Genomic DNA, 24,220 nt, shown 5'->3' on the forward strand with positions numbered 1-24,220 from the left:
AAAATTAGATTGTTATATGTATTCAGTGATTATACTATAAAGTTATTTTCCATTTAACTTCACCAGTTTTAGATTATTTGTATTCAGAATCGCTGAATTTTCACATTTGCCGTTCAAATACTGAGAAGAGACGGTGCGGTGATCAGCAGCCAGTTGAGGCACGTCACTCAGTTGTGCCTCAACATGGATTGCGGACTCGGCTAACTGCTGGCCTGCTGTGCAGTGAGACTGTATTGCTATATGAATTATATTATACATTTCCATAGTTTAGTTAGCTGAGGTATATAATGTACAGTGTATTTTGTCAACAACTGTATGTGTGTAAAGTATTTATTGTGCTGAGCAATCATAAAACTGCTGCGAAGACGCACTGTGTGAGGCTCACAGTAATCCCGCCTCCTGGTGCCGGTTAATGCACCACCGCCGCAAAATGCACCCCCTTACGGGAGCGCCACACCAACCAAAGCCCACACCCAAACCCTCCACGTGCAAGACCGAATCCACCCAAAAAAAGTCACTTAACAAGAAGCCAAAAATTGCAAAAAAAACAATGCTCACGCCTGAGGGGCCGTGAACGACTGCAGGGACACAACATTAGGTACACCTGCAGACTGCAGCACGGATTTCATATTTAATTCATTCACAACTCCTCCAACACGAACACCACTGTTCCCGCACTTATAAGTAAAGGTAAGACCGTAATAACGTTTTTTTTAATTAAATGTGCTTTTTTGTGTGCTACAGTTTGTATGTGTAAAGTTAAAGTTTAGTTAAAGTACCAATGATTGTCACACACACACACTAGGTGTGGTGAAATATTGTCCAACTCTTTAATTACCGATACCGATATCAACCGATACCGATATCGACCTATATATGCAGTCGTGGAATTAACACATTATTATGCCTAATTTGGACAACCAGGTATGGTGAAGATAAGGTACTTTTTTTTTTTTTATTAATAAAATAAGATAAATAAATTAAAAACATTTTCTTGAATAAAAAAGAAAGTAAAACAATATAAAAACAGTTACATAGAAACTAGTAATTATGGAAATTTAGTAAAATTAACTGTTAAAGGTTAGTACTATTAGTGGACCAGCAGCACGCACAATCATGTGTGCTTACGGACTGTATCCCTTAAAGACTGTATTGATATATATTGATATATAATGTAAGAACCAGAATATTAATAACAGAAAGAAACAACCCTTTTGTGTGAATGAGTGTGAATGAGTGTAAATGGGGGAGGGAGGTTTTTTGGGTTAGTGCACTAATTGTAAGTATATCTTGTGTTTTTTATGTTGATTTAATAACAAAAAAAAAAAAACAAAGACCAAAAAAAAAACAAAAAAAAAACATACCGATAATAAAAAAAAAACGATACCGATAATTTCAGATATTACATTTTAACGCATTTATCGGCCGATAATATCGGCAGGCCGATATTATCGGACATCCCTAGTTATTATGTTATGGCTTACAGAGGGGAGATGACGACAACGACACCAGGGGGTAGTCTAGCTCTATGTATTTTATTATATATATTACAATATATGTATAATGATAAAAAAATAATAATAATAATAACCACAGAAATGGAGTGTGAATTAATATCCAGAAGGGGTGCCTGGTGGAAGACTATGTGTATGAATAATTAGCTGTCGAGTCATACCAAATGTTGAAACGAGGAGAAGGAACAAGGCAGGAAAGGAAGTCCATGGGGCAGGCAGATAATCCAGGGCGAGAGAGAGGCGTCAGAGTCCGTGTCCATTTTGAGGGCAAAAATGAGTTTATTAAATTTTGGACTGTACCATTATTGAAGCGCTTTAAATACTTTTTGTATGCAGTGTACATTTATTTGTGACATCTTTTAATATCTTTTAAATGACTCGCAAGTCGAGTCCGCAGCAGTTTACTCAAATTGCCATCACTTCCAACGCAAATTTCATGAAATCAATCAATTAAAAATACACTGTAACTGTCTCTTTGTTTCGCAAGCTTTCCAGTGATATTTACGGAGCCCCTAATGCATGGGTGTCAAACTCTGGCCCGCGGGCCAAGTGTAATTTCACTTTGCCCTTGAGGCGATATCAAATTAACACTAAAGCTTGCCCGCCAATCCTCCCGGGAGTCTTCCAAACGTCAACCAGCCAGCCAGCCAGCCAGCCAGCCAGCCAGCCAGCCAGCCAGCCAGCCAGCCAGCCAGCCAGCCAGCCAGCCAGCCAGCCAGCCAGCCAGCCAGCCAGCCAGCCAGCCAGCCAGCCACATAAAATGTGCGGCTTCTGCACGCACACACATTAGAATGCAATACATACTTCATCAACAGCGATACAGGTTACACTGAGGGTAGCCGAATAAAAAACTTTAACACTGTTAGAAATACACGCCACACTGTGAATCCACACCAAACCAGAACCCTTTGCAGCACTAACTCTTCCAGGGGGGGGGGGGGGGGGGGGTTTGGTGGTAGCGGGGGTTTATTTTGTAGCTTCCCGGAAGAGTTAGTGCTGCAAAGGATTCTGGGTATTTGTTCTGTTGTGTTTATGTTGTGTTACGGTGCGGATGTTCTCCCGAAATGTGTTTGTCATTCTTGTTTGGTGTGGATTCACAGTGTGGCGTATATTTCTGACAGTGTTAAAGTTTTTTATACTGGCACCCTCAGTGTAACCTGTATCGCTGTTGATGAAGTATGCGTTGCATTCGCTCGTGTGTGCGTACAGAAGCCGCACATATCTTGTGACTGGGTCTGAACGATGTTAGAATGGATGAAAAGCGGACGTGACGATAGCTCGTAGAGTAGGTTAAAGGTTAATTTGTTCAACCTTGGCCCGCGGCTTTGTTCAGTTTTAAATTTTGGCCCACTCTGTATTTGAGTTTGACACCCCTGCCCTAAAGGAACATGGGGGAATTTTATTTTTTAGATATGTATCTCGTGAGCACAAGAAACATATCTAAAAAATATATTTTCCCCATGTCCCTATATGTTTCTTGTGAAGTGAAGTGAATTATATTTATATAGCGCTTTTCTCAAGTGACTCAAAGCGCTTTACATAGTGAAACCCAATATTTAAGTTACATTTAAACCAGTGTGGGTGGCACTGGGAGCAGGTGGGTAAAGTGTCTTGCCCAAGGACACAACGGCAGTGACTAGGATGGTGGAAGCGGGAATCGAACCTGGAACCCTCAAGTTGCTGGCACGGCCACTCTACCAACCGAGCTATGCCGCCCCACGGGAAACTATCTCGAGCGCAAAATAAACTTTTGCGTGAGCACGAGATAGTTTCTCGTGCACAAGATACATATCTAAAAAAAAAAAGTTCCTCCATGTCCCTTTAGGGCAGTGTTTTTCAACCACTGTGCCGCGGCACACTAGTGTACCGTGAGATACAGTCTGGTGTGCCGTGTAAGATTATGTAATTTCACCTAATTGGGTTAAAAATATTTTATAAAAGTAATTATAATCCGCAAATGTGCCATTGTTGAGTGTCGGTGCAGTCTTAAGCTCAGCAGAGTAACTGTGTAATACTCTTCCATATCAGCAGGTGGCAGCAGGTAGCTAATTGCTTTGTAGATTTTGGGAACGACGACATGGTTTGCAGGTAAAAAAGTATCTAACGCTTAAACCAAAAATAACCAAAAGGCGAGTGACGCGAAGAAAAGGCATTGAAGCTTAGGGATGGCTATGCAAAACGAAGCTAAAAGTAAACAAAAACAGAATGCTGGACGACAGCAAAGACTTACAGCGGGTGGAGCAGACGGCGTCCACAAAGTGCATCCGTACATGCCATGACAATAAACACCAAAATAGGAGCACAAGACAAGAACTAAAACACTACACACAGGAAAACAGCAAAACACTCAAAATAAGTCGCGGCGTCATGTGACAGGTCGTGACAGTACACCTACTTTGAGACAAGAGCTATAGTAATGCATGGTTGGGTATGGGTTGAATTCATATCCAACGATTGCAAGAACGACTTTTATTATAATATCAACTTATATATTATATATAATATTATATCAGCTGCTGAGTTTCATTTTTTTATGTTTTCTGCTGGTGTTGTGCCTCGGGATTGTTTCGATGAAGAAAATGTGCCTTGGCTCAGAAAAGGTTGCAAAACACTGCCTTAGGGCTATGTAGATATTAGATATATATTTTAATGGGGTAAATATTCAGGAAATTATGACATTTTTAACAAAAAAAGGTCACAGCTAAAATCTTGAGCCCCATTGACTTTGTATTGAAGAAATGGACTAATGCATTCTCACAGGTTTAAAAGTCCAGTCCAGTTACCTTTATCTCCCTTATATGATTAACACACCGATAAATCTGTATGTATGCTAATGTTGGTTCTTAGACAAATTCCAACTTTTTTTTTATTTTTTTATTTTTTTAAATAAATATACGTTTATTCCACATCCTCATTTTAGCCCAGATGATGTCCTCTTACACGAGACGGTTTTGGTGTTGTTACTTGTTCCTTTCCCAAAAAGTATCTCAGTCCTTCTTGAAGAGACACTTGACCTCCATCGACGCTCCTCCGATCCCCGAGTGACAGTGAAAAAAAAGAGAAAAAAAGTGGGCTGGCGAAGCGCGAAGTGCAGCAGCAGTTTGGAGGACTGCTTCCATGTGGCGCACACTTGTACGCGCCTTTCTCAGTGCGTGCGTCTCTAGCTGTGGGATGTTACACCGATGACAACTCTTCGGACTCGAACATGCACACGGAGGAGTGCGGCAACAGAGACTTTTGCTCACACTTGTCCAAGAACACCTCTTGATGACTTTCTCACCGCTGGCTGTCACATCTGGACTCTTTTCTTTGACTTAACTTGTAGGTTGGAATATTGGACCAGCGATTCCTAACATCCTTCTCTAGTTAATTGTATTTATTCCGATTTTTTTTTTTTTTTTTTATAATTTTTTTTTTTTTTACTTTTAGTTTTTGGATTTGGACTTTTTTACTGGCACAAAACGGGAAAATGGAAAACTCAGTCAGAGTGACATGTATTTTGTTTTTTATCTGTCTCCTTGACAAAAGGTAAGTCACATTTTTTTTAATGTATTTATTATTCAAACTCAATGATGCTTGATTCATCGTGTGGCTTAAATATTCAAGCTACAACCACATACAAAGATAAATAAATCACAGGATGCAAGGGCCATTTTAATTTTTTCATTTATTTTCAAAACAAATACGATATATGGATTTTTTTTAAAGGAAATAAACAGCTTGCATGTCTGTTTAGTGTTTATTTATATATATATACATATATACATACATGCATACATATATATATATATATATATATATATATATATATATATATATATATATATATATGTATACATATATATATAAGTTTTAATAAAACTTCTGCCTTGTTTTTAATGAATACTTAGGCCTACTACGCTGGTGTATTTTAACATAGGTCTTTATTTTGGTACTTGGAGAGCAGGAGAGTAGGAAAATAAAACACTAATCCCTTAAGTGATTATTTTGCATACCACTGGATGCAGACCGTGTACCAGTACCACACTTTGAGAATCACTGGATTAGGGTTGTGAATCTTTGGGCACATAATTGATTGATTGATTGAGAAGTTTATTGACAGTTTAAAGAATTTAATCCATGTAATGCTTCAAATAGGCAAATGAATGGCACAAAAAGCCAAAATCTTTGTTTCCATTGTGGTCCATTAAATATTCATCACATTTGATACATTCAATAATAAAATATACATATAACCTGTGACATGTATATAAAAAATGACGTTAAAAAATGGATAAATTATGTACATATACACAGTATACATGTCAGGTGATTTGAAAAATAATATATACAAAAATGGGGGGGGGGGGGGGGGGGTGTTTATATACACTATGTGCATTACACTATGTACATGATTATGCACATGTTGACTCCAAACGTGTACAAAACAGAATGGATATATATATATATATATATATATATATATATATATATATATATATATATATATATATATATATATATATATATATATATATATATATATATATACATATACATGTATATATATATATATATATATATATATATATATATATATATATATATATATATATATATATATATATATATATATATATACATATATATATATATATATATATATACATATATATATATATATATATATATATATATATATATATATATATATATATATATATATACACTTTGATCCGATTCCTGGGGTGACAATTCGAATCAGAATCTATTTTCGATTCAACACGATCCTCTATTTCAAATTTTCGCAATGCATTATTTGGTGAAATAATTAAAACAACAATTTTTTAAAACAGATTGCAGGTTATAAACGCTCCTTCTGGTTGCATTAAGATGGCCTTAAGACATTCTTAGAAAATAGTAATAATAATAATCATAATAAAACATTTAAAAAATGTTTTCAATACATTTAAAAAAATTATTAATCAATTCAGCATAAGGATGCATACGAATGGCAATTCGGATGTGAGTCATTTTTTGCGCATCCCTAATGTTGATTTAATATTATTCATGCATTATTTTAAATAAAAACGTCTTCCAAGACAAACCAAAGAGTCCAGTTGTGATCGATTGAATGCCCTGAGATTACAATGACCTGGATGCATGAGACCATTTATAGACAGTATTTTAGAATGCCCTTAAATAATTAGCTGCGGCTCGCAAATAGCTGCACTTTGGACAACCCTGATTTAAACTCAAACAAGTATCACATGTGTGTGATTTGAAAGTATAAGGCACTCAAAATATATAAGTAAAAAAAAAAAGGAGCTAATCAGTGTCTTGTAAAAAAATGTTTTTGTTATCTTTGGCCAATTATCTGGCTGACCATGCCCCCCCTTTGCAAACAAAGTTTCTGTTAATTAGATGTTGCCCTTTGAAAAGAGCTGTTGAAACAGGCCTAATCTCTATGGAGGAAACACAACAGGTAGTAACAGAAGCCTAAAAGAAATCACAGCTAACACGCAATGCCACCATCAGGATGATCATCGCGGAACAAGCCATGGCCAACGCTCCTGTTCAACTCTTTTTCACTCCCGGAAAGAGCGCAGACGTGTTTGTTTCACAAATACCTGAAGAAACACACACACACACACACGGCCGTGGAACATTGAAAGAAAATGCATGCAAAACCTACAGCTGCGTGTCAGGTCACAGTCAAGCATGTGCAGAAATGTGTGCCTGCAGCCATGCTCCAGGCTGTGTGTGCGGAGGCTCTGCAACGCACAACCTGCTCGCTACACTTAATGACAGCGGAGAAAAGAAAAGACGGTCACCTTTCAGCTCGAGAGCTCTCTCGTCATGAGGGCCACGTCTGTTTTCCCAGTTACTGTTTTTTGCTGTTTGCCTCTGAGGGTAGGCTGGGCAGCACGGTGGAAGAGGGGTTAGTGCGTCTGCCTCACAATACAAAGGACCTGAGTAGTCTTGGGTTCAATCCCGGGCTCGGGATCTTTCTGTGTGGAGTTTGCATGTTCTCCCCGTGACTGCGTGGGTTCCCTCCGGGTACTCCGGCTTCCTCCCACCTCCAAAGACATGCACCTGGGGATAAGTTGATTGGCAACACTAAATTGGCCCTAGTGTGTGAATGTGAGTGTGAATGTTGTCTGTCTATCTGTGTTGGCCCTGCGATGAGGTGGCGACTTGTCCAGGGTGTACCCCGCCTTCCGCCCGATTGTAGCTGAGATAGGCTCCAGCGCCCCCCGCGACCCCAAAGGGAATAAGCGGTAGGAAATGGATGGATGGGCCTCTGAGGCGGAAAAAAGCTATCTGAATATGCTGTCAGCCGCACGCATCTGTAACACTGACAACTGGTGACTTGACTTCAAACAATTCTGAATTCACATGATAGCAGATTTACTTTCTTATTTTGACATGTAAAAGGTGCTGCAAGTTCAATAAAAAAAAAAAAGGACATTCTCAAATAACCGTACTTGCCAACCCTCCCGATTTTCCCGGGAGACTCCCGAATTTCAGTGCCCCTCCCGAAAATCTCCCGGGGCAACCATTCTCCCGATTTTCTCCCGATTTCCACCCGGACAACAATATTGAAGGTGTGCCTTAAAGGCACTGCCTTTAGCGTCCTCTCTCACCTGAAAAGGAGACTATTACATATGTCTCCGTTATCCATAGGTTTATCTATAACCCATAAAGTAGGCAGGCCCGGAGCTATTTCTCAGCGTGTGTTTATTCCAGCCGGCACGTTAATACACTGACACACAACATCCGGATTCCCATCATGCATTGCTTCAAAACTACGGCAAGTAGTAATGTCCAAAAAACATAACAGAGACGAAGCAGAAGAACGAAAAAGAGACATGGCGACGACGAGTAGAAAGAAGAAGTACGTTTGCAAGTTCCAAAATGATTGGAAAAAATAATTTCAGTTCATCCAGGACAGCTCGAAGGGGAAGGGGTATGCTGCCTGTAAATTTTGTAGATCCGACTTCTCCATTGAACACGGTGGCCGAACGGATATACTCATTCATGAACGTATTATATATGTACCGTATTTTTCGGAGTATAAGTCGCAGTTTTTTTCATAGTTTGGCTCCAGTGCGACTTATATATGTTTTTTTCCTTCTTTATTATGCATTTTCGGCAGGTGCGACTTATACTCCGGTGCGACTTATACTCCGAAAAATACGGTATATGTCACGATCCATGGTCGGATCATGTTTTGTGTTCTCGGTTTGTTTTGGACTCCTTTTAGTTCCTGGTTATGCACTTCCTGAGTTTAGTCACCATGGTTACTTATGGTTTTCACCTGCCTTTTCGCGCACCTGTTGCTCATCAGAGACTCTATTTAGTTCTGCCTTTTCCGGTCACTCATTGTAGCTTCGTTGTTTGCTCCATGCAACTGTTACGTTTGACCATACTTGCCAACCCTCCCGGATTTTCCGGGAGACTCCCGAAATTCAGCGCCTCTCCCGAAAAACTCCCGGGACACATTTTCTCACGAAAATCTCCCGAAATCCAGGCTTTCCCACAAAATAAACAGTGTACTTGCCCAATCACGTTATAACTGTAGAATGATAGAGGGCGAGTTCTTGGTTTCTTATGTGGGTTTATTTTTAGGCAGTTTCATTAACGTCCTCCCAGACCCAGCGCGGCAACAACACACAACAACAGCAGTCACGTCTACCGTAAAGCAGTTTGTCTGCCGTAAACAGCAATGTTGTGACACTCTTAAACAGGACAATACTGCCATCTAGTGCATTTGATGAAAGCACTTTTGTGCGTGCCACACAGCAATGCATCATCAGCATGGTTAGAAAAATAGTGACAGAGAATAGAACAAGGATGGACAATTCAACTCTTAACTCAACAATGAGTAGATGAGTGTTATCTGTGTGTATATGTGTAAATAAATGAACACTGAAATTCAAGTATTTATTTTATATATATATATATATATATATATATATATATATATATATATATATATATATATATATATATATCCATCCATCCATCTTCTTCCGCTTATCCGAGGTCGGGTCGCGGGGGCAGCAGCCTAAGCAGGGAAGCCCAGACTTCCCTCTCCCCAGCCACTTCGTCCAGCTCTTCCTGTGGGACCCCGAGGCGTTCCCAGGCCAGCCGGGAGACATATATATATATATATAATAAAATAAATATATATTTATAGCTAGAATTCACTGAAAGTCAAGTATTTATTGTATATATATATACATATATATATATATATATATATATATATAATATGAAATACTTGACTTAGTGAATTCTAGCTGTAAATATACTCCTCCCCTCTTAACCACGCCCCCAAACACGACCCCCCCCCCCCCCCCCCCCCCCACCTCCCAAAATCGGAGGTCTCAAGGTTGGCAAGTATGCGTTTGACTTTCCTGATTTCTTGCTTCTGTGTTTCCTGTGCTAAGTTTTGCCTTAGCTCCGCGTGCAATCGGCACGCATCCTTTTTGCTTGTTTTCGGTTGGTCTTTGATTTATGACAATAAATCATCTCCTACCTCACGCTGTCGTCCAGAATAGTCTGTGTAGCATTGGAGGAACGATCCCGCAGCAAGCTGCAACCCCAACCGTGACAATATATATATATATATATATATAAGAAATACTTGAAAATATATACACCCCCCCCCTCCCTCCCCCCAATCTCCCGAATTCGAAGGTCTCAAGGTTGGCAAGTATGCAAATAACACAAGTACAGTATTAGTGATCTAACCTTGGTCTTACTGTTATTATTCGACATGGAACAGGTTTGAACTCAAAATGTATACTATAACTTTTTGTATAATAGTATGATTATAATTTGCTGTAGGGCTGGGCGATATGGACGAAAAAGTATATCTCGATATATAGTTTTTACTAAAACTCGATATTCGATATATATCTCGATATATTTCCCGGTGAAAGTATACATGTAAAGATATACATTTTTGAGTGAGATTCACTGAAATTGAAGTGAATGACAACTGTACTGTAAACAGTCAGTGGCACTTTTATTAACTCACTTAGTCAAGATGGGTATCGACAGCACAGAAAATAAACTGTTTAAGTAGCACAGAATTACATAACATAAATAAAATAGAAAAATATTATTTCTACGTACTGTATAATAAATAACGTAGCTGTGCAAATAATACATTTTTGGCAACATTTCTCGTGCGAAATATGCCCGGCTTGGCAACTCGAGAACAGTTTGGATTTGGGTTTACATGGTAAACAACTGGAATTAATGTTTTATCCAGACGCATACATTGATTGATTGATTGAAACTTGTTTTAGCAGATTTCACAGTACAGTACATATTCCGTACAATTGACCACTAAATGGTAACACTCAAATAAGTTTTTCAACTTGTTTAAGTCGGGGTCCACGTTAATCACGTGGCTAAGTAGACGCATTGTGGGTTTCTTGGACCTGGTCAACATCGCAGAAAGAAAAATCTAAAAAAGAGAACCCATCTGCCATCTTCCACTAGTTTTTTTTAAAACTCTTCTACAACTCTCTCGTCGTCAATTGGGATGTCTGTTTTGATTTCCCTCCCTGGTTCGATGACCCGCCCTATCTTGCCTCTGATTGGCCTAATCTCAACCAATCGTGACTCATCATAGTAAACATCCAACCAATCATGGATGTTATTATACGTGCAAGCACGTCTTGGAAGGAGGACGGGGAGGGGTTTAGTAGCCCATGAGAGGGTGTTTTGATTGATTGATTGAAACTTTTATTAGTAGATTGCACAGTACAGTACCGTATTTTTCGGACTATAAGTCGCAGTTTTTTTCATAGTTTGGCCTGGAGTGTGACTTATACTCAGGAGCAACTTATGTGTGAAATTATTAACACATTACCGAAAAATATCAAATAATATTATTTAGCTCATTCACGTAAGAGACTAGACGTATAAGATTCCATGGGATTTAGCGATTAGGAGTGACAGATTGTTTGGTAAACGTATAGCATGTTCTATATGTTATAGTTATTTGAATGACTCTTACCATAATATGTTACGTTAACATACCAGGCACGTTCTCAGTTGGTTATTTATGCGTCATATAACGTACACTTATTCAGCCTGTTGTTCACTATTCTGTATTTATTTTAAATTGCCTTTCAAATATCTATTCTTGGTGTTGGGTTTTATCAAATACATTTCCCCCAAAAATGCGATTTATATTCCAGTGCGACTTATATATGTTTTTCCCCTTCTTTATTGTGCATTTTCGGCAGGTGCGACTTATACTCCGGTGCGACTTATACTCCGAAAAAAACGGTACATATTTCGTACAATTGACCACTAAATGGTAACACCCGAATACGTTTTTCAACTTGTTTAAGTCGGGGTCCACGTTAATCAATTCATGGTATTCATGGTGTGAGGAGCGGGGGAGAACAAGGAACATATCAAATAAGCGGCGTTTGGTCATTTTAACGTGAAATAAATAATATTGATATTTTCTTCATTCGTATCTTGTTTAAAAATATATCGATATATCTTACAAACTCGCCCAGCCCTAATTTGCTGCAATATGATAATGTCATTCGATCAATTAATTTCTTTACTGCTGGTCTTCGTTCAGGAAAATCCCAACTGATTTCGGGTGAGAGGCGGCGTACACCTTGGAGTGGTTGCCTGTCAATCACAGGGCACAGATAAACATCCAAGCACAATAATTCCCTCATTAGCCTGAAAATGCATGACCTGGGGATGTGAGAGGAAGCAGGAATACGCAAACATAGGCAACGCATGTACAGCAGGGGTATTCAACTGGCGGCCTGGGGGCCAAAGGAGGTCAGTTCAAAACTTGGAAGACAAGCATTTTTTTGCAGCAAATTCCTAACAACGCCAGAGTGCTCCTGTTGCGTCGAGGAACTTGGATCACTGTAAACAACCTTGCTATCAAACATTGAACACTGGGGTCCAAACTTGTGATTTACATAACTTAGGCATTCCTCAAGGCACCCCTTTAAGTCCTCTTCTTTTTGGCATGTTTTTTCGGAATGTGATTTATGTAACCAAGGTGTCGCTGTAGCTTGCTAAGTTCAGATGCAGTCATTATTCAACTTCTTCAGTTACGTATCTTAGTAGGCGTACCTCAAAGTTCCATTTTAGGTCCTCTTTTTCATCATTTGGGCTATTCAACTGGTGAACCAAGAGTTCAGTACAATAAACTTGACTCACATTATTGTAACGGATTCTTAAAAACACTAGAATGCTGTCATAGTGATGGATGCCCGTTGACATTTCTTTGCAGATGGATTTTAAAAACAACGGAGTGCTCTTGTAACTCAACAAAATAAACAGACCAATATCAAATCAGAATCAGAATCAGAAGTAGTGAGAAAAACCTGGGCTAAGTCTGGGCCCCTGGAGAGGGGGTCCAGACTGAGGCCAAGGGAAAAAAAACAACAACCTCATAGCCATAGCACACAAACATGTGTGTAAGAGGGAAACATCAAAGAACACAAAGGACATTAAAGACATTAAAAGAGCCGAGCTGATGCAACCAGCTACCACTCCAGCAGTGCCACTTCTACAGACAGCCACAAAAGTAAAAAAATAAATAAATAAAATCAACCAATAACATACATTGCGGACACACGATTGCACTATGCATAGACAAGCAACAAAACAAAAACATAATTTCAACACCACACACACTGTGGTGGATTCTGCGGTGTTCCACGCCATCGTCTGCTGGGGTGGGTGGAGCATGGCCAGAGACAGGAGCAGACCCAACAAAGCAATCAAGAGAGCCGACTCCACCCTTGGCCACCCACAAACTCTAGGCCAGTGTCCAGTCCGCACGGATGAGCGAGGATGCGCCCAAGGAGACCTAGGCGTCCGATACACGCTCATTCAGCCAAGACACCGTGAAGCCCGTCCGTCCCGGCCCCCAGCGCCAGCTCTGCAGCCCTGTCTCTTCAACCGCATCTCCTCTCCTCCAGTCTCTCCAAACGGACTCCGGTGTGGCAGAGACCTAGCAGCTGGTCCCCAAGGCCACAATGCTCCTGGGAGACAGATCCAGAAGACCACAAAAAACACTGCAGAAGTCACAAAAGTGCCACCCCTTGTCGCACAGCCCCAAAAAAATAAATAAAATACAATAAAATCACACAAAAACAAGAGGGAAACACCATGAACACAAAAGGATGACACAAGAGCACAGAGCTCCTGCCACCAGCAGCCACTACAGTCAGGGCCGGCCCGTGGCATAGGCCGTATAGGCAAATGCTAAGGGCGCCGTCCATCAGGGGGCGCCACGCCAGTGCCACAAATGTTGGAGAAAAAAAAAAAAAAAAAAGTTGGTACTATTATTTCTAAATACAAAAAATAATCCCACGTTAATTAAAATGCAAAGTAAAGCCTATTTAATAGAAATATTATTTGTTACAACATTCCACCCCCCCTCCCCCTCTCCCCCCCGCACGGTGCTCCCCCTCCCTTCCCGTATCATGACTCTTTTTGGACGTCACCACATCAAAAAATCAACACAAGATGTCAAAACGGCCAAAACTGTCAGGTGCCCAGGGAAGAAAAAAGAGAAAATAAGAGGAGGAGAAACGAGAAAAGACAGAGGTAGCAGGTAGGTAACGTTAGCCGACATGAAATTATTTGTCTGTTACAGAATGTGATAGTAGCTGGCTTTTTAGCATTAAGCTAATGTTACATGATTCGGCAATTGCTAATCAATAAATAGCTAGTTCTGTTTTAAAGTCGGGTTAATATTGTGGAGGGGGCTAAATTGTTATGGAAAATAATAATGTAACGTTAGGTAATTACAGTACTCCCACCTTACATTCCTCAGGGACATTTGTATTAGATCTTTTAAGCAGGTGTTTTTTGTTTACATTGTTATTGCCTTCTGGTTAGCTAATGTTTGCCCTGCAGGTAATAGTCACTTTTCCACCCCTTTATATATTAGGTATAGTTGTATTCGGTTTCTTGTGAGTATATACACTTCACTGCCGATGTGGGGGGGCGCCACCTAAAATCTTGCCTAGGGCGCCAGATTGGTTAGGGCCGGGCCTGACTACAGTGGTGCCATCTTGGAAAAAGTGTCTACTGTAGAGGACACTGGTTCTCCGGAATATATGAAATAAGGCTTATAGTGAAGGGACAAGTTCGACCCCCGGTCCTTAGCTTCTGGAAATGTCCCCCCCCAAAATTTTGTTTAGTGTTCCTGATGTACTGCTCAGTGCCATAGTGGTTAGAGTGTCTGCCCTGAGATCGGTAGGTCGTGAGTTCAAACCCTGACCGAGTCATACCAAAGACTATAAAAATGGGACCCATTACCTCCCTGATTGGCACTCAGCATCAAGGGTTGGAATTGGGGGTTAAATCACCAAAGTGATTCAGGGGCGCAGCCACCGCTGCTGCTCACTGCACCCCTCACCTCCCAGGGGGTAAGGGAGATGGGCCAAATGCAGAGGTAAAGCTCACCACACCTAGTGTGTGTGTGACAACCATTGGTACTTTAACTTTTAACTTTTTAACCAACACTGACGTGAACCCCAATTGCCACACATGCTAACCGCTAGGCCATTGTTCAACCCCATATTTCATTATACAGTATGTCAGTGTATTTTATTAAATAATGTCATGATATCCTTTCTTGATTGAGTGGCAGTCTATACCATACTTGCCAACCTTGAGACCTCCGATTTCGGGAAGTGGGGGGTGGGGGGTGGGGGGCGTGGTTAAGATATATATATATATAAGAAATACTTGACTTTCAGTGAATTCTAGCTATATATATTGTATTACATATATATATATATATATATATATATATATATATATATACATAAAAGAAATACTTGAATTTCAGTGTTCATTTATTTATACATATACACACACATAACACTCATCTACTCATTGTTGAGTTAAGGGTTGAATTGTCCATCCTTGTTCTATTCTCTGTCACTATTTCAGAACACACACATTATACAAATATACATTATAAAATCCATAAGAAAACGGGAGCTCTAATTTGGGAGTCTGAATTAGGTTAATATAGTTCCTATATAAACATTGCGCACTCACGTCTCCTTTTTGTATTCATTACTGCAGCTGTGCACTGGATTCATTCACAAATACAAACTACGACTCACAAACACTTTAGAGTTAGGCTCCACCATCAGAATGTGTACTTAAACTTATAAAGATCACATGGATATTATTCAGTGAGTTGATTCACCAAAACTAACCTGTTATACAGGAGGAAGAAGCACACAGGACGTTTCAGTTGTTCACAGACTGGTCGCGCTCATCAGAATGACAAGACACTTCCGGTCTGCAGGTGATAGCATTCAATTGGGAAGAAACGCCCTACTGCCCCCTACTGACCAATGCGAATACTGATAAATGTGTAATGACAGCTCCAAAAACAAATTCAAACCACAAAATAAAATAAATAAATCAACACAAAAATATGACACATTATGGGTGGGTCACATATGCATGTACAGTAGTAGTAGTACTGTTTAAAAGTGTCACAACATTGCTGTTTACGGCAGACAAACTGCTTTACGGTAGACGAAAACTTGACTGCTGTTGTTGTGTGTTGTTACCGTGCTGGGAGGACGTTAATGAAACTGCCTAACAATAAACCCACATAAGAAACCAAGAACTCGCCCTCGATCATTAGCTGTTTATATTGTGGGAAAGCGGACGTGTGAACAGGCTGTCAACACGTCACTCATGTCCGCATGGAGCTGGAGGGGGCGTGGCCTCCAGCTCCGCCTGAATTTCGGGAGAAAATTTGTTCCGGGAGGTTTTCGGGAGAGGCGCTGAATTTCGGGAGTCTCCCGGAAAATCCGGGAGGGTTGGCAAGTATGGTCTATACATGTAACCAAATAAGGTTTCTTGCCCAATAAAATGATCAAATATGTTCTTTGTTTAGTAAAAGTTGGATCTCCAATAATGTATTTTTTGGTGATGGTTTTCAGAATGGAGTTGACAATAATGTATTTTTTGTGCCGGTTTTCGGAATGGAGTTGAACGTGTGTTTTCTGTGCAGGGCAGACGCCAATGAAATCTTAGGCCTGAAGCTCCCCAACATCGACCCGATTCTGAACGCCAACACGGTGTGCCTGACGCTGCCAGGCTTGACTCGGCGCCAGCTGGAGGTGTGCATGCGCAACCCTGACGTGACGGCTTCAGCCATCCAGGGAATCCAGATTGCTATCCACGAGTGTCAGCACCAGTTCAGAGGGCACCGGTGGAACTGTTCCAGCCTGGAGACGAGGAACAAAATACCTTATGACAGCATCGTCTTCAAAAGAGGTCAGACTTGATGCAAGATGAAATATTCCTGAGACACAGAACGCTTGTTGGGTTGCATTGCTTCCAATATTCACAGGTAGTCCGAAGCATCATTTTGCATAAAAGGTTACATCTAACAGACATGCCCGTGAAATTAAACGCACAAGACACATTGTGAAAAAAAAGTATGCAGGCATCAAAGGTTTGAAGTTCAAACAGGTTGTGGTTTCACAATCAACCTCACATTGATGGAATACCTCAAAATGACAAGTTCATAGAACAGATAAGCTGCAACAATGATACGCGTGAAGGAACATTCAGTATGTTAGGGTAATCTAACTCTCCACAGACAAAAGGGATCATGTTTTCTCTTATTTTGGACAGAATCATGCACATGGTTACCTCCAGTGATTTCTGCCTATTTTTTTAAACACCCAGGCCACCACTGTCTTCTCAGTGGTTTGGACAAAAGATGAGTGGACTTCAAAAGTTACTCACCTGCAGATTACCAAACTTGGTGCAGATCAGTTTCCTCCGACTCTGTTTGAAGTGTTCAGAGCTTTACAAGTTAGCTACAAAAGGATGAAAGAAGATCTTCACGTAAATGGAACCCAAGTGACTGACTGGAGAGGGCATCTGGTTCTTTGGAGCAACAGGATTGATGAGCAGTGCTTGTTGTGTGTGTGATACATTGAGTGGAAGTGGCTGCCCTTTTTACCACTTTAAAGGGGAACATTATCACAATTTCAGAAGGGTTGAAACCATTAAAAATCAGTTCCCAGTGGCTTATTTTATTTTTCGAAGTTTTAAAAAAAAAATTTACCCATCACGCAATATCCCTAAAAAAGCTTCAAAGTGCCTGACTTTAACCATCGTTATATACACCCGTCCATTTTCCTGTGACGTCACACAGTGATGCCAATACAAACAAACATGGCGGATAGGTATAGCGACATTAGCTCGGATTCAGACTCGGATTTCAACGGCTTAAGCGATTCAACAGATTACGCATGTATTGAAACGGATGGTTGTAGTGTGGAGGCAGGTAGCGAAAACGAAATTGAAAAAGAAACTGAAGCTATTGAGCCATATCGGTTTGAACCGTATGCAAGCGAAACCGACGAAAACGACAGCCAGCGACACGGGAGAAAGCGAGGACGAATTTGGCGATCGCCTTCTAACCAACGATTGGTATGTGTTTGTTTGGCATTAAAGGAAACTAACTACTATGAACTAGGTTTACAGCATATGAAATACATTTGGCAACAACATGCACTTTGAGAGTGCAGACAGCCCATTTCAGGCGCGCTAAGAACATATATTTGTCCACGATTTCAGCACTCATACCTAAATAGACACAAAATACTGCATTACACAAGACTACCCGAATGTACTCGAATGATTGAAAAAAATAAATGTTTTTAAGCTAAATTATTGGTAAACACAGTTTATGTATAATAATTTACGTAAAACTGCGAGTAATGAATAAAGTTTTCATCAATTAATATATTCTGTAGACATACCCTCATCCGCTCTCTTTTCCTGGAAGCTGATCTGTCCAGTTTTGGAGTTGATGTCAGCATCTGCTTTGAGTGTCGCAGGATATCCACACATTCTTGCCATCTCTGTTGTAGCATAGCTTTTGTCGGTAAAGTGTGCGGAACAAACGACTGACATTTTGGTCGGCTTTCCCCACAGCCTCGTATTTTGAACAAATTTCTTCCAATTTCTGGCTACTTCGCATCTTTGGGCCACTGGTGCAACTTGAATCCGTCCCTGTTCGTGTTGTTACACCCTCCGACAACACACCGACGAAAGTGAGAAAATGGCGGATTGCTTCCCGATGTGACGTCACAACGTGACGTCATCGCTCCGAGAGCGAATAATAGAAAGGCGTTTAATTCGCCAAAATTCACCCATTCGGAAATCGGTTAAAAAAATATATGGTCTTTTTTTCTGCAACATCAAGGTATATATTGACGCTTACATAGGTCTGGTGATAATGTTTCCCTTTAAAAAGAAAACGGCGGTTTAGTGAGAATTTTAATCAAAAAGTGAGTACCAATCATTTTTTTCAAACTAATATCTATAGTAATACAAATTACACTATAATGCGATGATGCAAAAGAATAAAATAGCACCTTGTCATTGGACTTAAGTCAATACATAAGTTGTAATTATTTACATTAAAGGGGACTCATGATTAATTTTGTCTTTTCTGACTTATCGTTGCTACAATGTTGGATACTCGTGGTAAATCATTTCAAAGCATAAGGTTCAAGCATTTTGACGTGAGCTTGCATGCAGTTTTAGATGTCTGTTTTTGGGGTTTTGCAGTCTGGCTACGTCGTGTCCTAGGTTTTATGTGGACCAAAGCAAGATTTGCACATTTTGTAGATAGCTCTATATCTCTGATATATTAAAAAAACGTCCACATCGCAGACATGCTGCCTCCAGTGTAAAGGATTGCGTGAGTCTTGTTTACGTCATCACAACATCCCGTTTTGACAGGGCTGTTTCAGTGATCAAAGTCTTTATTTTTGTTGGTGAAACTTCGGCGCATCACTAGTCAATAATAAATAATACTTTACATAATATATATATATATATATATATATATATATACATATATATATATATATCAATTCATCCAATATATTACATTAGCTTGTTTTTACAAGAAAGTTATGGCGGCTTGGCAGTCTGATAGTTTATATATCAATGATAAAATCTTTACATTGCAACACATGCCATTACGGCCGAGTTAGTTTAATAAAGTGCAATTTTAAATTTTGCGCGAAATATCCTGCTGAAAACGTCTTGGTATGATGACGCCTGCGCGTGACATCATGGATTGTAGAGGACATTTTGGGACAGCATGGTGGCCAGCTATTAAGTCGTCTGTTTTCATCGCAAAATTCCACAGTATTCTAGACATCTGTGATGGTGAATCTTTTGCAATTTGTTCAATGAACAATGAAGACAGCAAAGAAGAAAGCTGTAGGTGGGAAGCGGTGTATTGCGGCAGGTGTTGTGCCGGATAACGCACCCCCGACGTAGAATGCACCCCTTGACTGTTGTGCCGGATAACACAGCCGGTGTTTCATTGTTTACATTCCCGGAAGATGACAGTCAAGCTTTACCATTGGCCTGTGGAGAACTGGGACAACAGAGACTCTTACCAGGAGGACTTTGAGTTGGATACGCAGACGAGGTACCGTGAGTACGCATGCAGCTGCATGTCACGTACGTAACTTTGGGGAAATATATGTACTGTATGAACTTTGGGGAGGTGAACGGTACTTTGGGCTGTGGGATTGAGTGTGTTGTGCAGGTGTTTGAGTTGTGAAATGATCAAGTATGACACAAAGAATGGACCTGCTATCCCCGTTTAAATAAGAAAATCGCATTTCAGTAGGCCTTTAACTAAAAGTTTTATGAAAATCAGCCCATAACTTTTGAGTACTTTTGCTAAATGACAGACAAACAAATGGCAACGGTTACATAACCCCCTTAAAGAAGGCACACTGTTAACTATTTCATTTTAAATCCACAGCAAATTACTGGCTAATAGTTGCATTACTGTTACAGTAACATGCACAGTAATTTACTGTGAACTATCTTAACAGTCATTTACCGTAACTGCAGAGCTCTGATTTAACGGTTAATTGTGATAAAGTTACAACTAAAAGCTGTAATTTCACAATTGTAATTTTATTCAACATTTACTGTATAAAAGTATATAATTACAGTTTTTTACTGTGAAACAACAGCTAATTCCTGTAAAATGTAAAATGTTTTACAGTCTTTTGTTGTAATCTTACAATAAATTTAGATTTTATTGTAGAAAAAAAAATACTGTTAAGTGCTGTGACATCCTGGTACATTTTTACAGTGCAAATTTGTAGCATACATTTTTTACATCGTCGATGCAGGCGGTTGTGCCTGCAGACAGATGCTCAAAGTAAAACAAAACAAAAAACAGTTAAAACCTAATATACAGTAGGGAAGGGATTCATATGGCCCCATTCCTGGGTGGATCTTGCATGAGAGGAAGAGAAGGGGTCGGGGGGGGGGGTTATTTATTATGTAATGTCTACTAAAAATTATGAAATAAGTTAGAAGATCCACAAAACACATTTTAAGATATTCAACACTTTACTGCCATCTGTTGGCTAAAGTGGATAGTGCAACTACCCAATTCGTCAGGTTTCATGTGTTTGGTAAACGGCGCCAAATGGGGCCATAGGAATCCTCTTCCTTTCTGTATTATGTACATGTTTGTATGACTTCCAACTAGAGATGTCCGATAATATCGGACTGCCAATATTATCGGCTGATAAATGCTTGGAAATGTGATATCGGAAATTATCGGTATCGGTTTAAAAAAGTAAAATGTATGACTTTTTATAACGCCGCTGTACGGAGTGATACACGGACATAGGGAGAAGTACAGAGCGCCAATAAACCTTAAAGGCACTACCTTTGCGTGCCGGCCCAATCACATAATATATACGGCTTTTCACACACACAAGTGAATGCAAGCATACTTGGTCAACAGCAATACAGGTCGCACTGAGAGGGGCCGTATAAACAACTTTAACACTGTTACAAATATGCGCCACACTGTGAACCCACACCAAACAAGAATGACAAACACATTTCGGGAGAACATCCGCACCGTAACACAACAGGACAAATACCCAGAACCCCTTGCAGCACTAACTCTTCCCGGACGCTACAATATACACCCCCCCACACCTCAACCCCACCCCGTCAACCCCGCCCACCTCAACCTCCTCATGCTCTCTCAGGGAGAGCATGTCCCAAATTCCAAGCTGCTGTTTTGAGGCATGTTAAAAAAAATAATGCACTTTGTGACTTCAATAATAAATATGGCAGTGCCATGTTGGCATTTTTTTTCATAACTTGAATTGATTTATTTTGGAAAACCTTGTTACATTGTTTAATGCATCCAGCGGGGGATCACAACAAAAATTAGGCATAATAATGTGTATCGGAATCGGTAATTAAGAGTTGGACAATATCTAAATATCGGATATCGGCAAAAAAGCCATTATCGGACATCTCTACTTCCAACTAAATTAATGTAGAAACTAACTTCAGATTATCTCATTTGAAGTTTACATAAGCACACACACTTCTTAAAAAAATGTATTGTGTAATTTCCAATAACCAAAAAAAGGTGAAGGTTAAACTACACAAACAACTTTGTTTTTTTTGTTCTTTTTTTTTTTTTTTTAATCAATGCCGCAAAGCCCCTGTAGCCCAACACAATATGTTGGCTCATCTTTAATCATACTTTCCCTCATCATTTATAGGCCGTTAGTCATTATTAGTATGGCGGCTGTTTGTTGTTAGACATCCCTGCCTCGCCTCAGGTGCGGAGACTCCAAACCGCTCACGTAAATAGCAGCCTTTGAATGTGAGGGTGCATGTTGATTTGGTCTTTTCCACGAAGGGCTATAAAGTGACTCAAGTTAACAAGCCACAACCAGTATCGCGTGCAGCTACCACAAAAGTGCAGTACTGTAAAAAAGATTTACAATCCTGACTCAAGATTTTTTTTTTTTTAGATTGGCTTCAGTCTAGGTGGGGTTCCTGCTAACTACGAAGCCAAGGTTTATGTGCTGGAAACAGGTATCCTAGGCTTTGACTCACCCACAGCCCAACTGACATCACCGATCCGTTTTTGTACCTGTGCCTCAGGCATACTTGCCAACCTTGAGACCTCCAATTCCGGGAGGTGGGGGGTGGGGGGGGCGTGGTAGGGGGCGTGGTTAAGAGGGGAGGAGTATATTTACAGCTAGAATTCACCAAGTATGTATAAGAACTACTTGACTTTCAGTGAATTCTAGCTATATATATATATATATATATATATATATATATATATATATATATATATATATATATATATATATATATATATATACATATATATATATAAGAGAAATACTTGAATTTCAGCGTTCATTTATTTACACGTATACACACACAACACTCATCTACTCATTGTTGAGTTAAGGGTTGATTTGTCCATCCTTGTTCTATTCTCTGTCACTATTTTTCTAACCATGCTGAACACCCTCTCTGATGATGCATTCTGCTTCGTCTCCTTGTTGTGTGCGCAGTTGTGCACTGCACTCTCTAAAAGCCGTAGATGTTATTGTCACATATGCATGTACAGCAGATGGCAGTATTGTCCTGTTTAAGAGTGTCACAACATTGCTGTTTACGGCAGACGAACTGCTTTATGGTAGACGAAAACGTGACTGCTGTTGTTGTGTGTTGTTACCGCGCTGGGAGGACGTTATGGTCCGCATGGAGCTGGAGGGGGCGTGGCCTCCAGCTGCGCCTGAATTTCGGGAGATTTTCGGGAGAAAATTTGTCCCGGGAGGTTTTCGGGAGAGACGCTGAATTTCGTGAATCTCCCGGAAAATCCAGGAGGGTTAGCAAGTATGGCCTCAGGTGAAAGCATGCGTGTCATTTTGCAACACATCCTCAGCCACGGATCATTCTCTTGATGGATATCATAAAATGCATGAGCCCATAGTCACGGGTGTTTAGCTTGTAGTGTTGTCCCGATACCAATATTTTAGTACCGGTACCAAAATGTATTTCGGTACTTTTCGGTACTTTTCTAAATAAGGGGGACCACAAAAAATTGCATTATTGGCTTAATTTTAACAAGAAATCTTAGGGTACATTAAACATATGTTTCTTATTGCAATCAAAGAACAATTTTGTCCTTAAATAAAATAGTGAACATACTAGACAACTTTAGTTTTAGTAGTAAGTAAACAATCAAAGACTCCTTATTTGTCTGCTGATATATGCAGTAACATATTGTGTCATTTCTCATTCTATTTTGTCAAAATTATGGAGGGACTAGCTGTAAAAATTGATTATTAATCCATTCTTCCATACTTTCTGTTTTAAAATGTTCTATCGGCACTTCTGTTAAAATGTAATCATCACTTATTCTTCTGTTGTTTTTATACTTTAAATTAGTTTTGGATGACACCACAAATTTAGATATCGATCCGATACCAAGTACCGTATTTTTCGGACTATAAGTCGCAGTTTTTTTCATAGTTTGGCCAGGCTCCAGTACGACTTATGCATGTTTTTTTTTCCTTTTTTATTATGCATTTTCGGCAGGTGCGACTTGTACTCTGATGCGACTTATACTCCGAAAAATACGGTAATTACAGGATCATACATTGGTCATATTCAAAGTCCTCATGTGTCCAGGGACGTATTTCCTGAGTTTATAAACATAATATACATTTTTAAAAAAGAAAAAAAAAATCAGTGACGATAAAAAATATTGATGCAATCATAGTAGTATTGATTAGATACACTCTTATACTTGGTATCATTACAGTGGATGT

The 24,220-nt window shown here is 39.7% G+C and overlaps 1 protein-coding gene across 1 annotated transcript in view; it reads left to right on the top strand.

Annotated features, from left to right (window-relative positions):
* Positions 1 to 4,760: 4,760 nt before the first annotated feature.
* Positions 4,761 to 24,220, top strand: part of wnt10a (wingless-type MMTV integration site family, member 10a) — a 120,124-nt gene continuing 100,664 nt past the window's right edge. Inside the window, exons 1-2 of the mRNA XM_061926494.2 lie at positions 4,761 to 5,042; positions 16,558 to 16,823. Of these exons, the coding sequence (XP_061782478.1) occupies positions 4,984 to 5,042; positions 16,558 to 16,823 (325 nt within the window). The 5' untranslated portion in view covers positions 4,761 to 4,983. The remainder of the gene's footprint in view (positions 5,043 to 16,557; positions 16,824 to 24,220) is intronic.

The sequence above is a fragment of the Nerophis lumbriciformis genome, linkage group LG31, assembly GCF_033978685.3.
Source record: "Nerophis lumbriciformis linkage group LG31, RoL_Nlum_v2.1, whole genome shotgun sequence".
In the NCBI taxonomy this organism is placed as follows: domain Eukaryota; kingdom Metazoa; phylum Chordata; class Actinopteri; order Syngnathiformes; family Syngnathidae; genus Nerophis; species Nerophis lumbriciformis.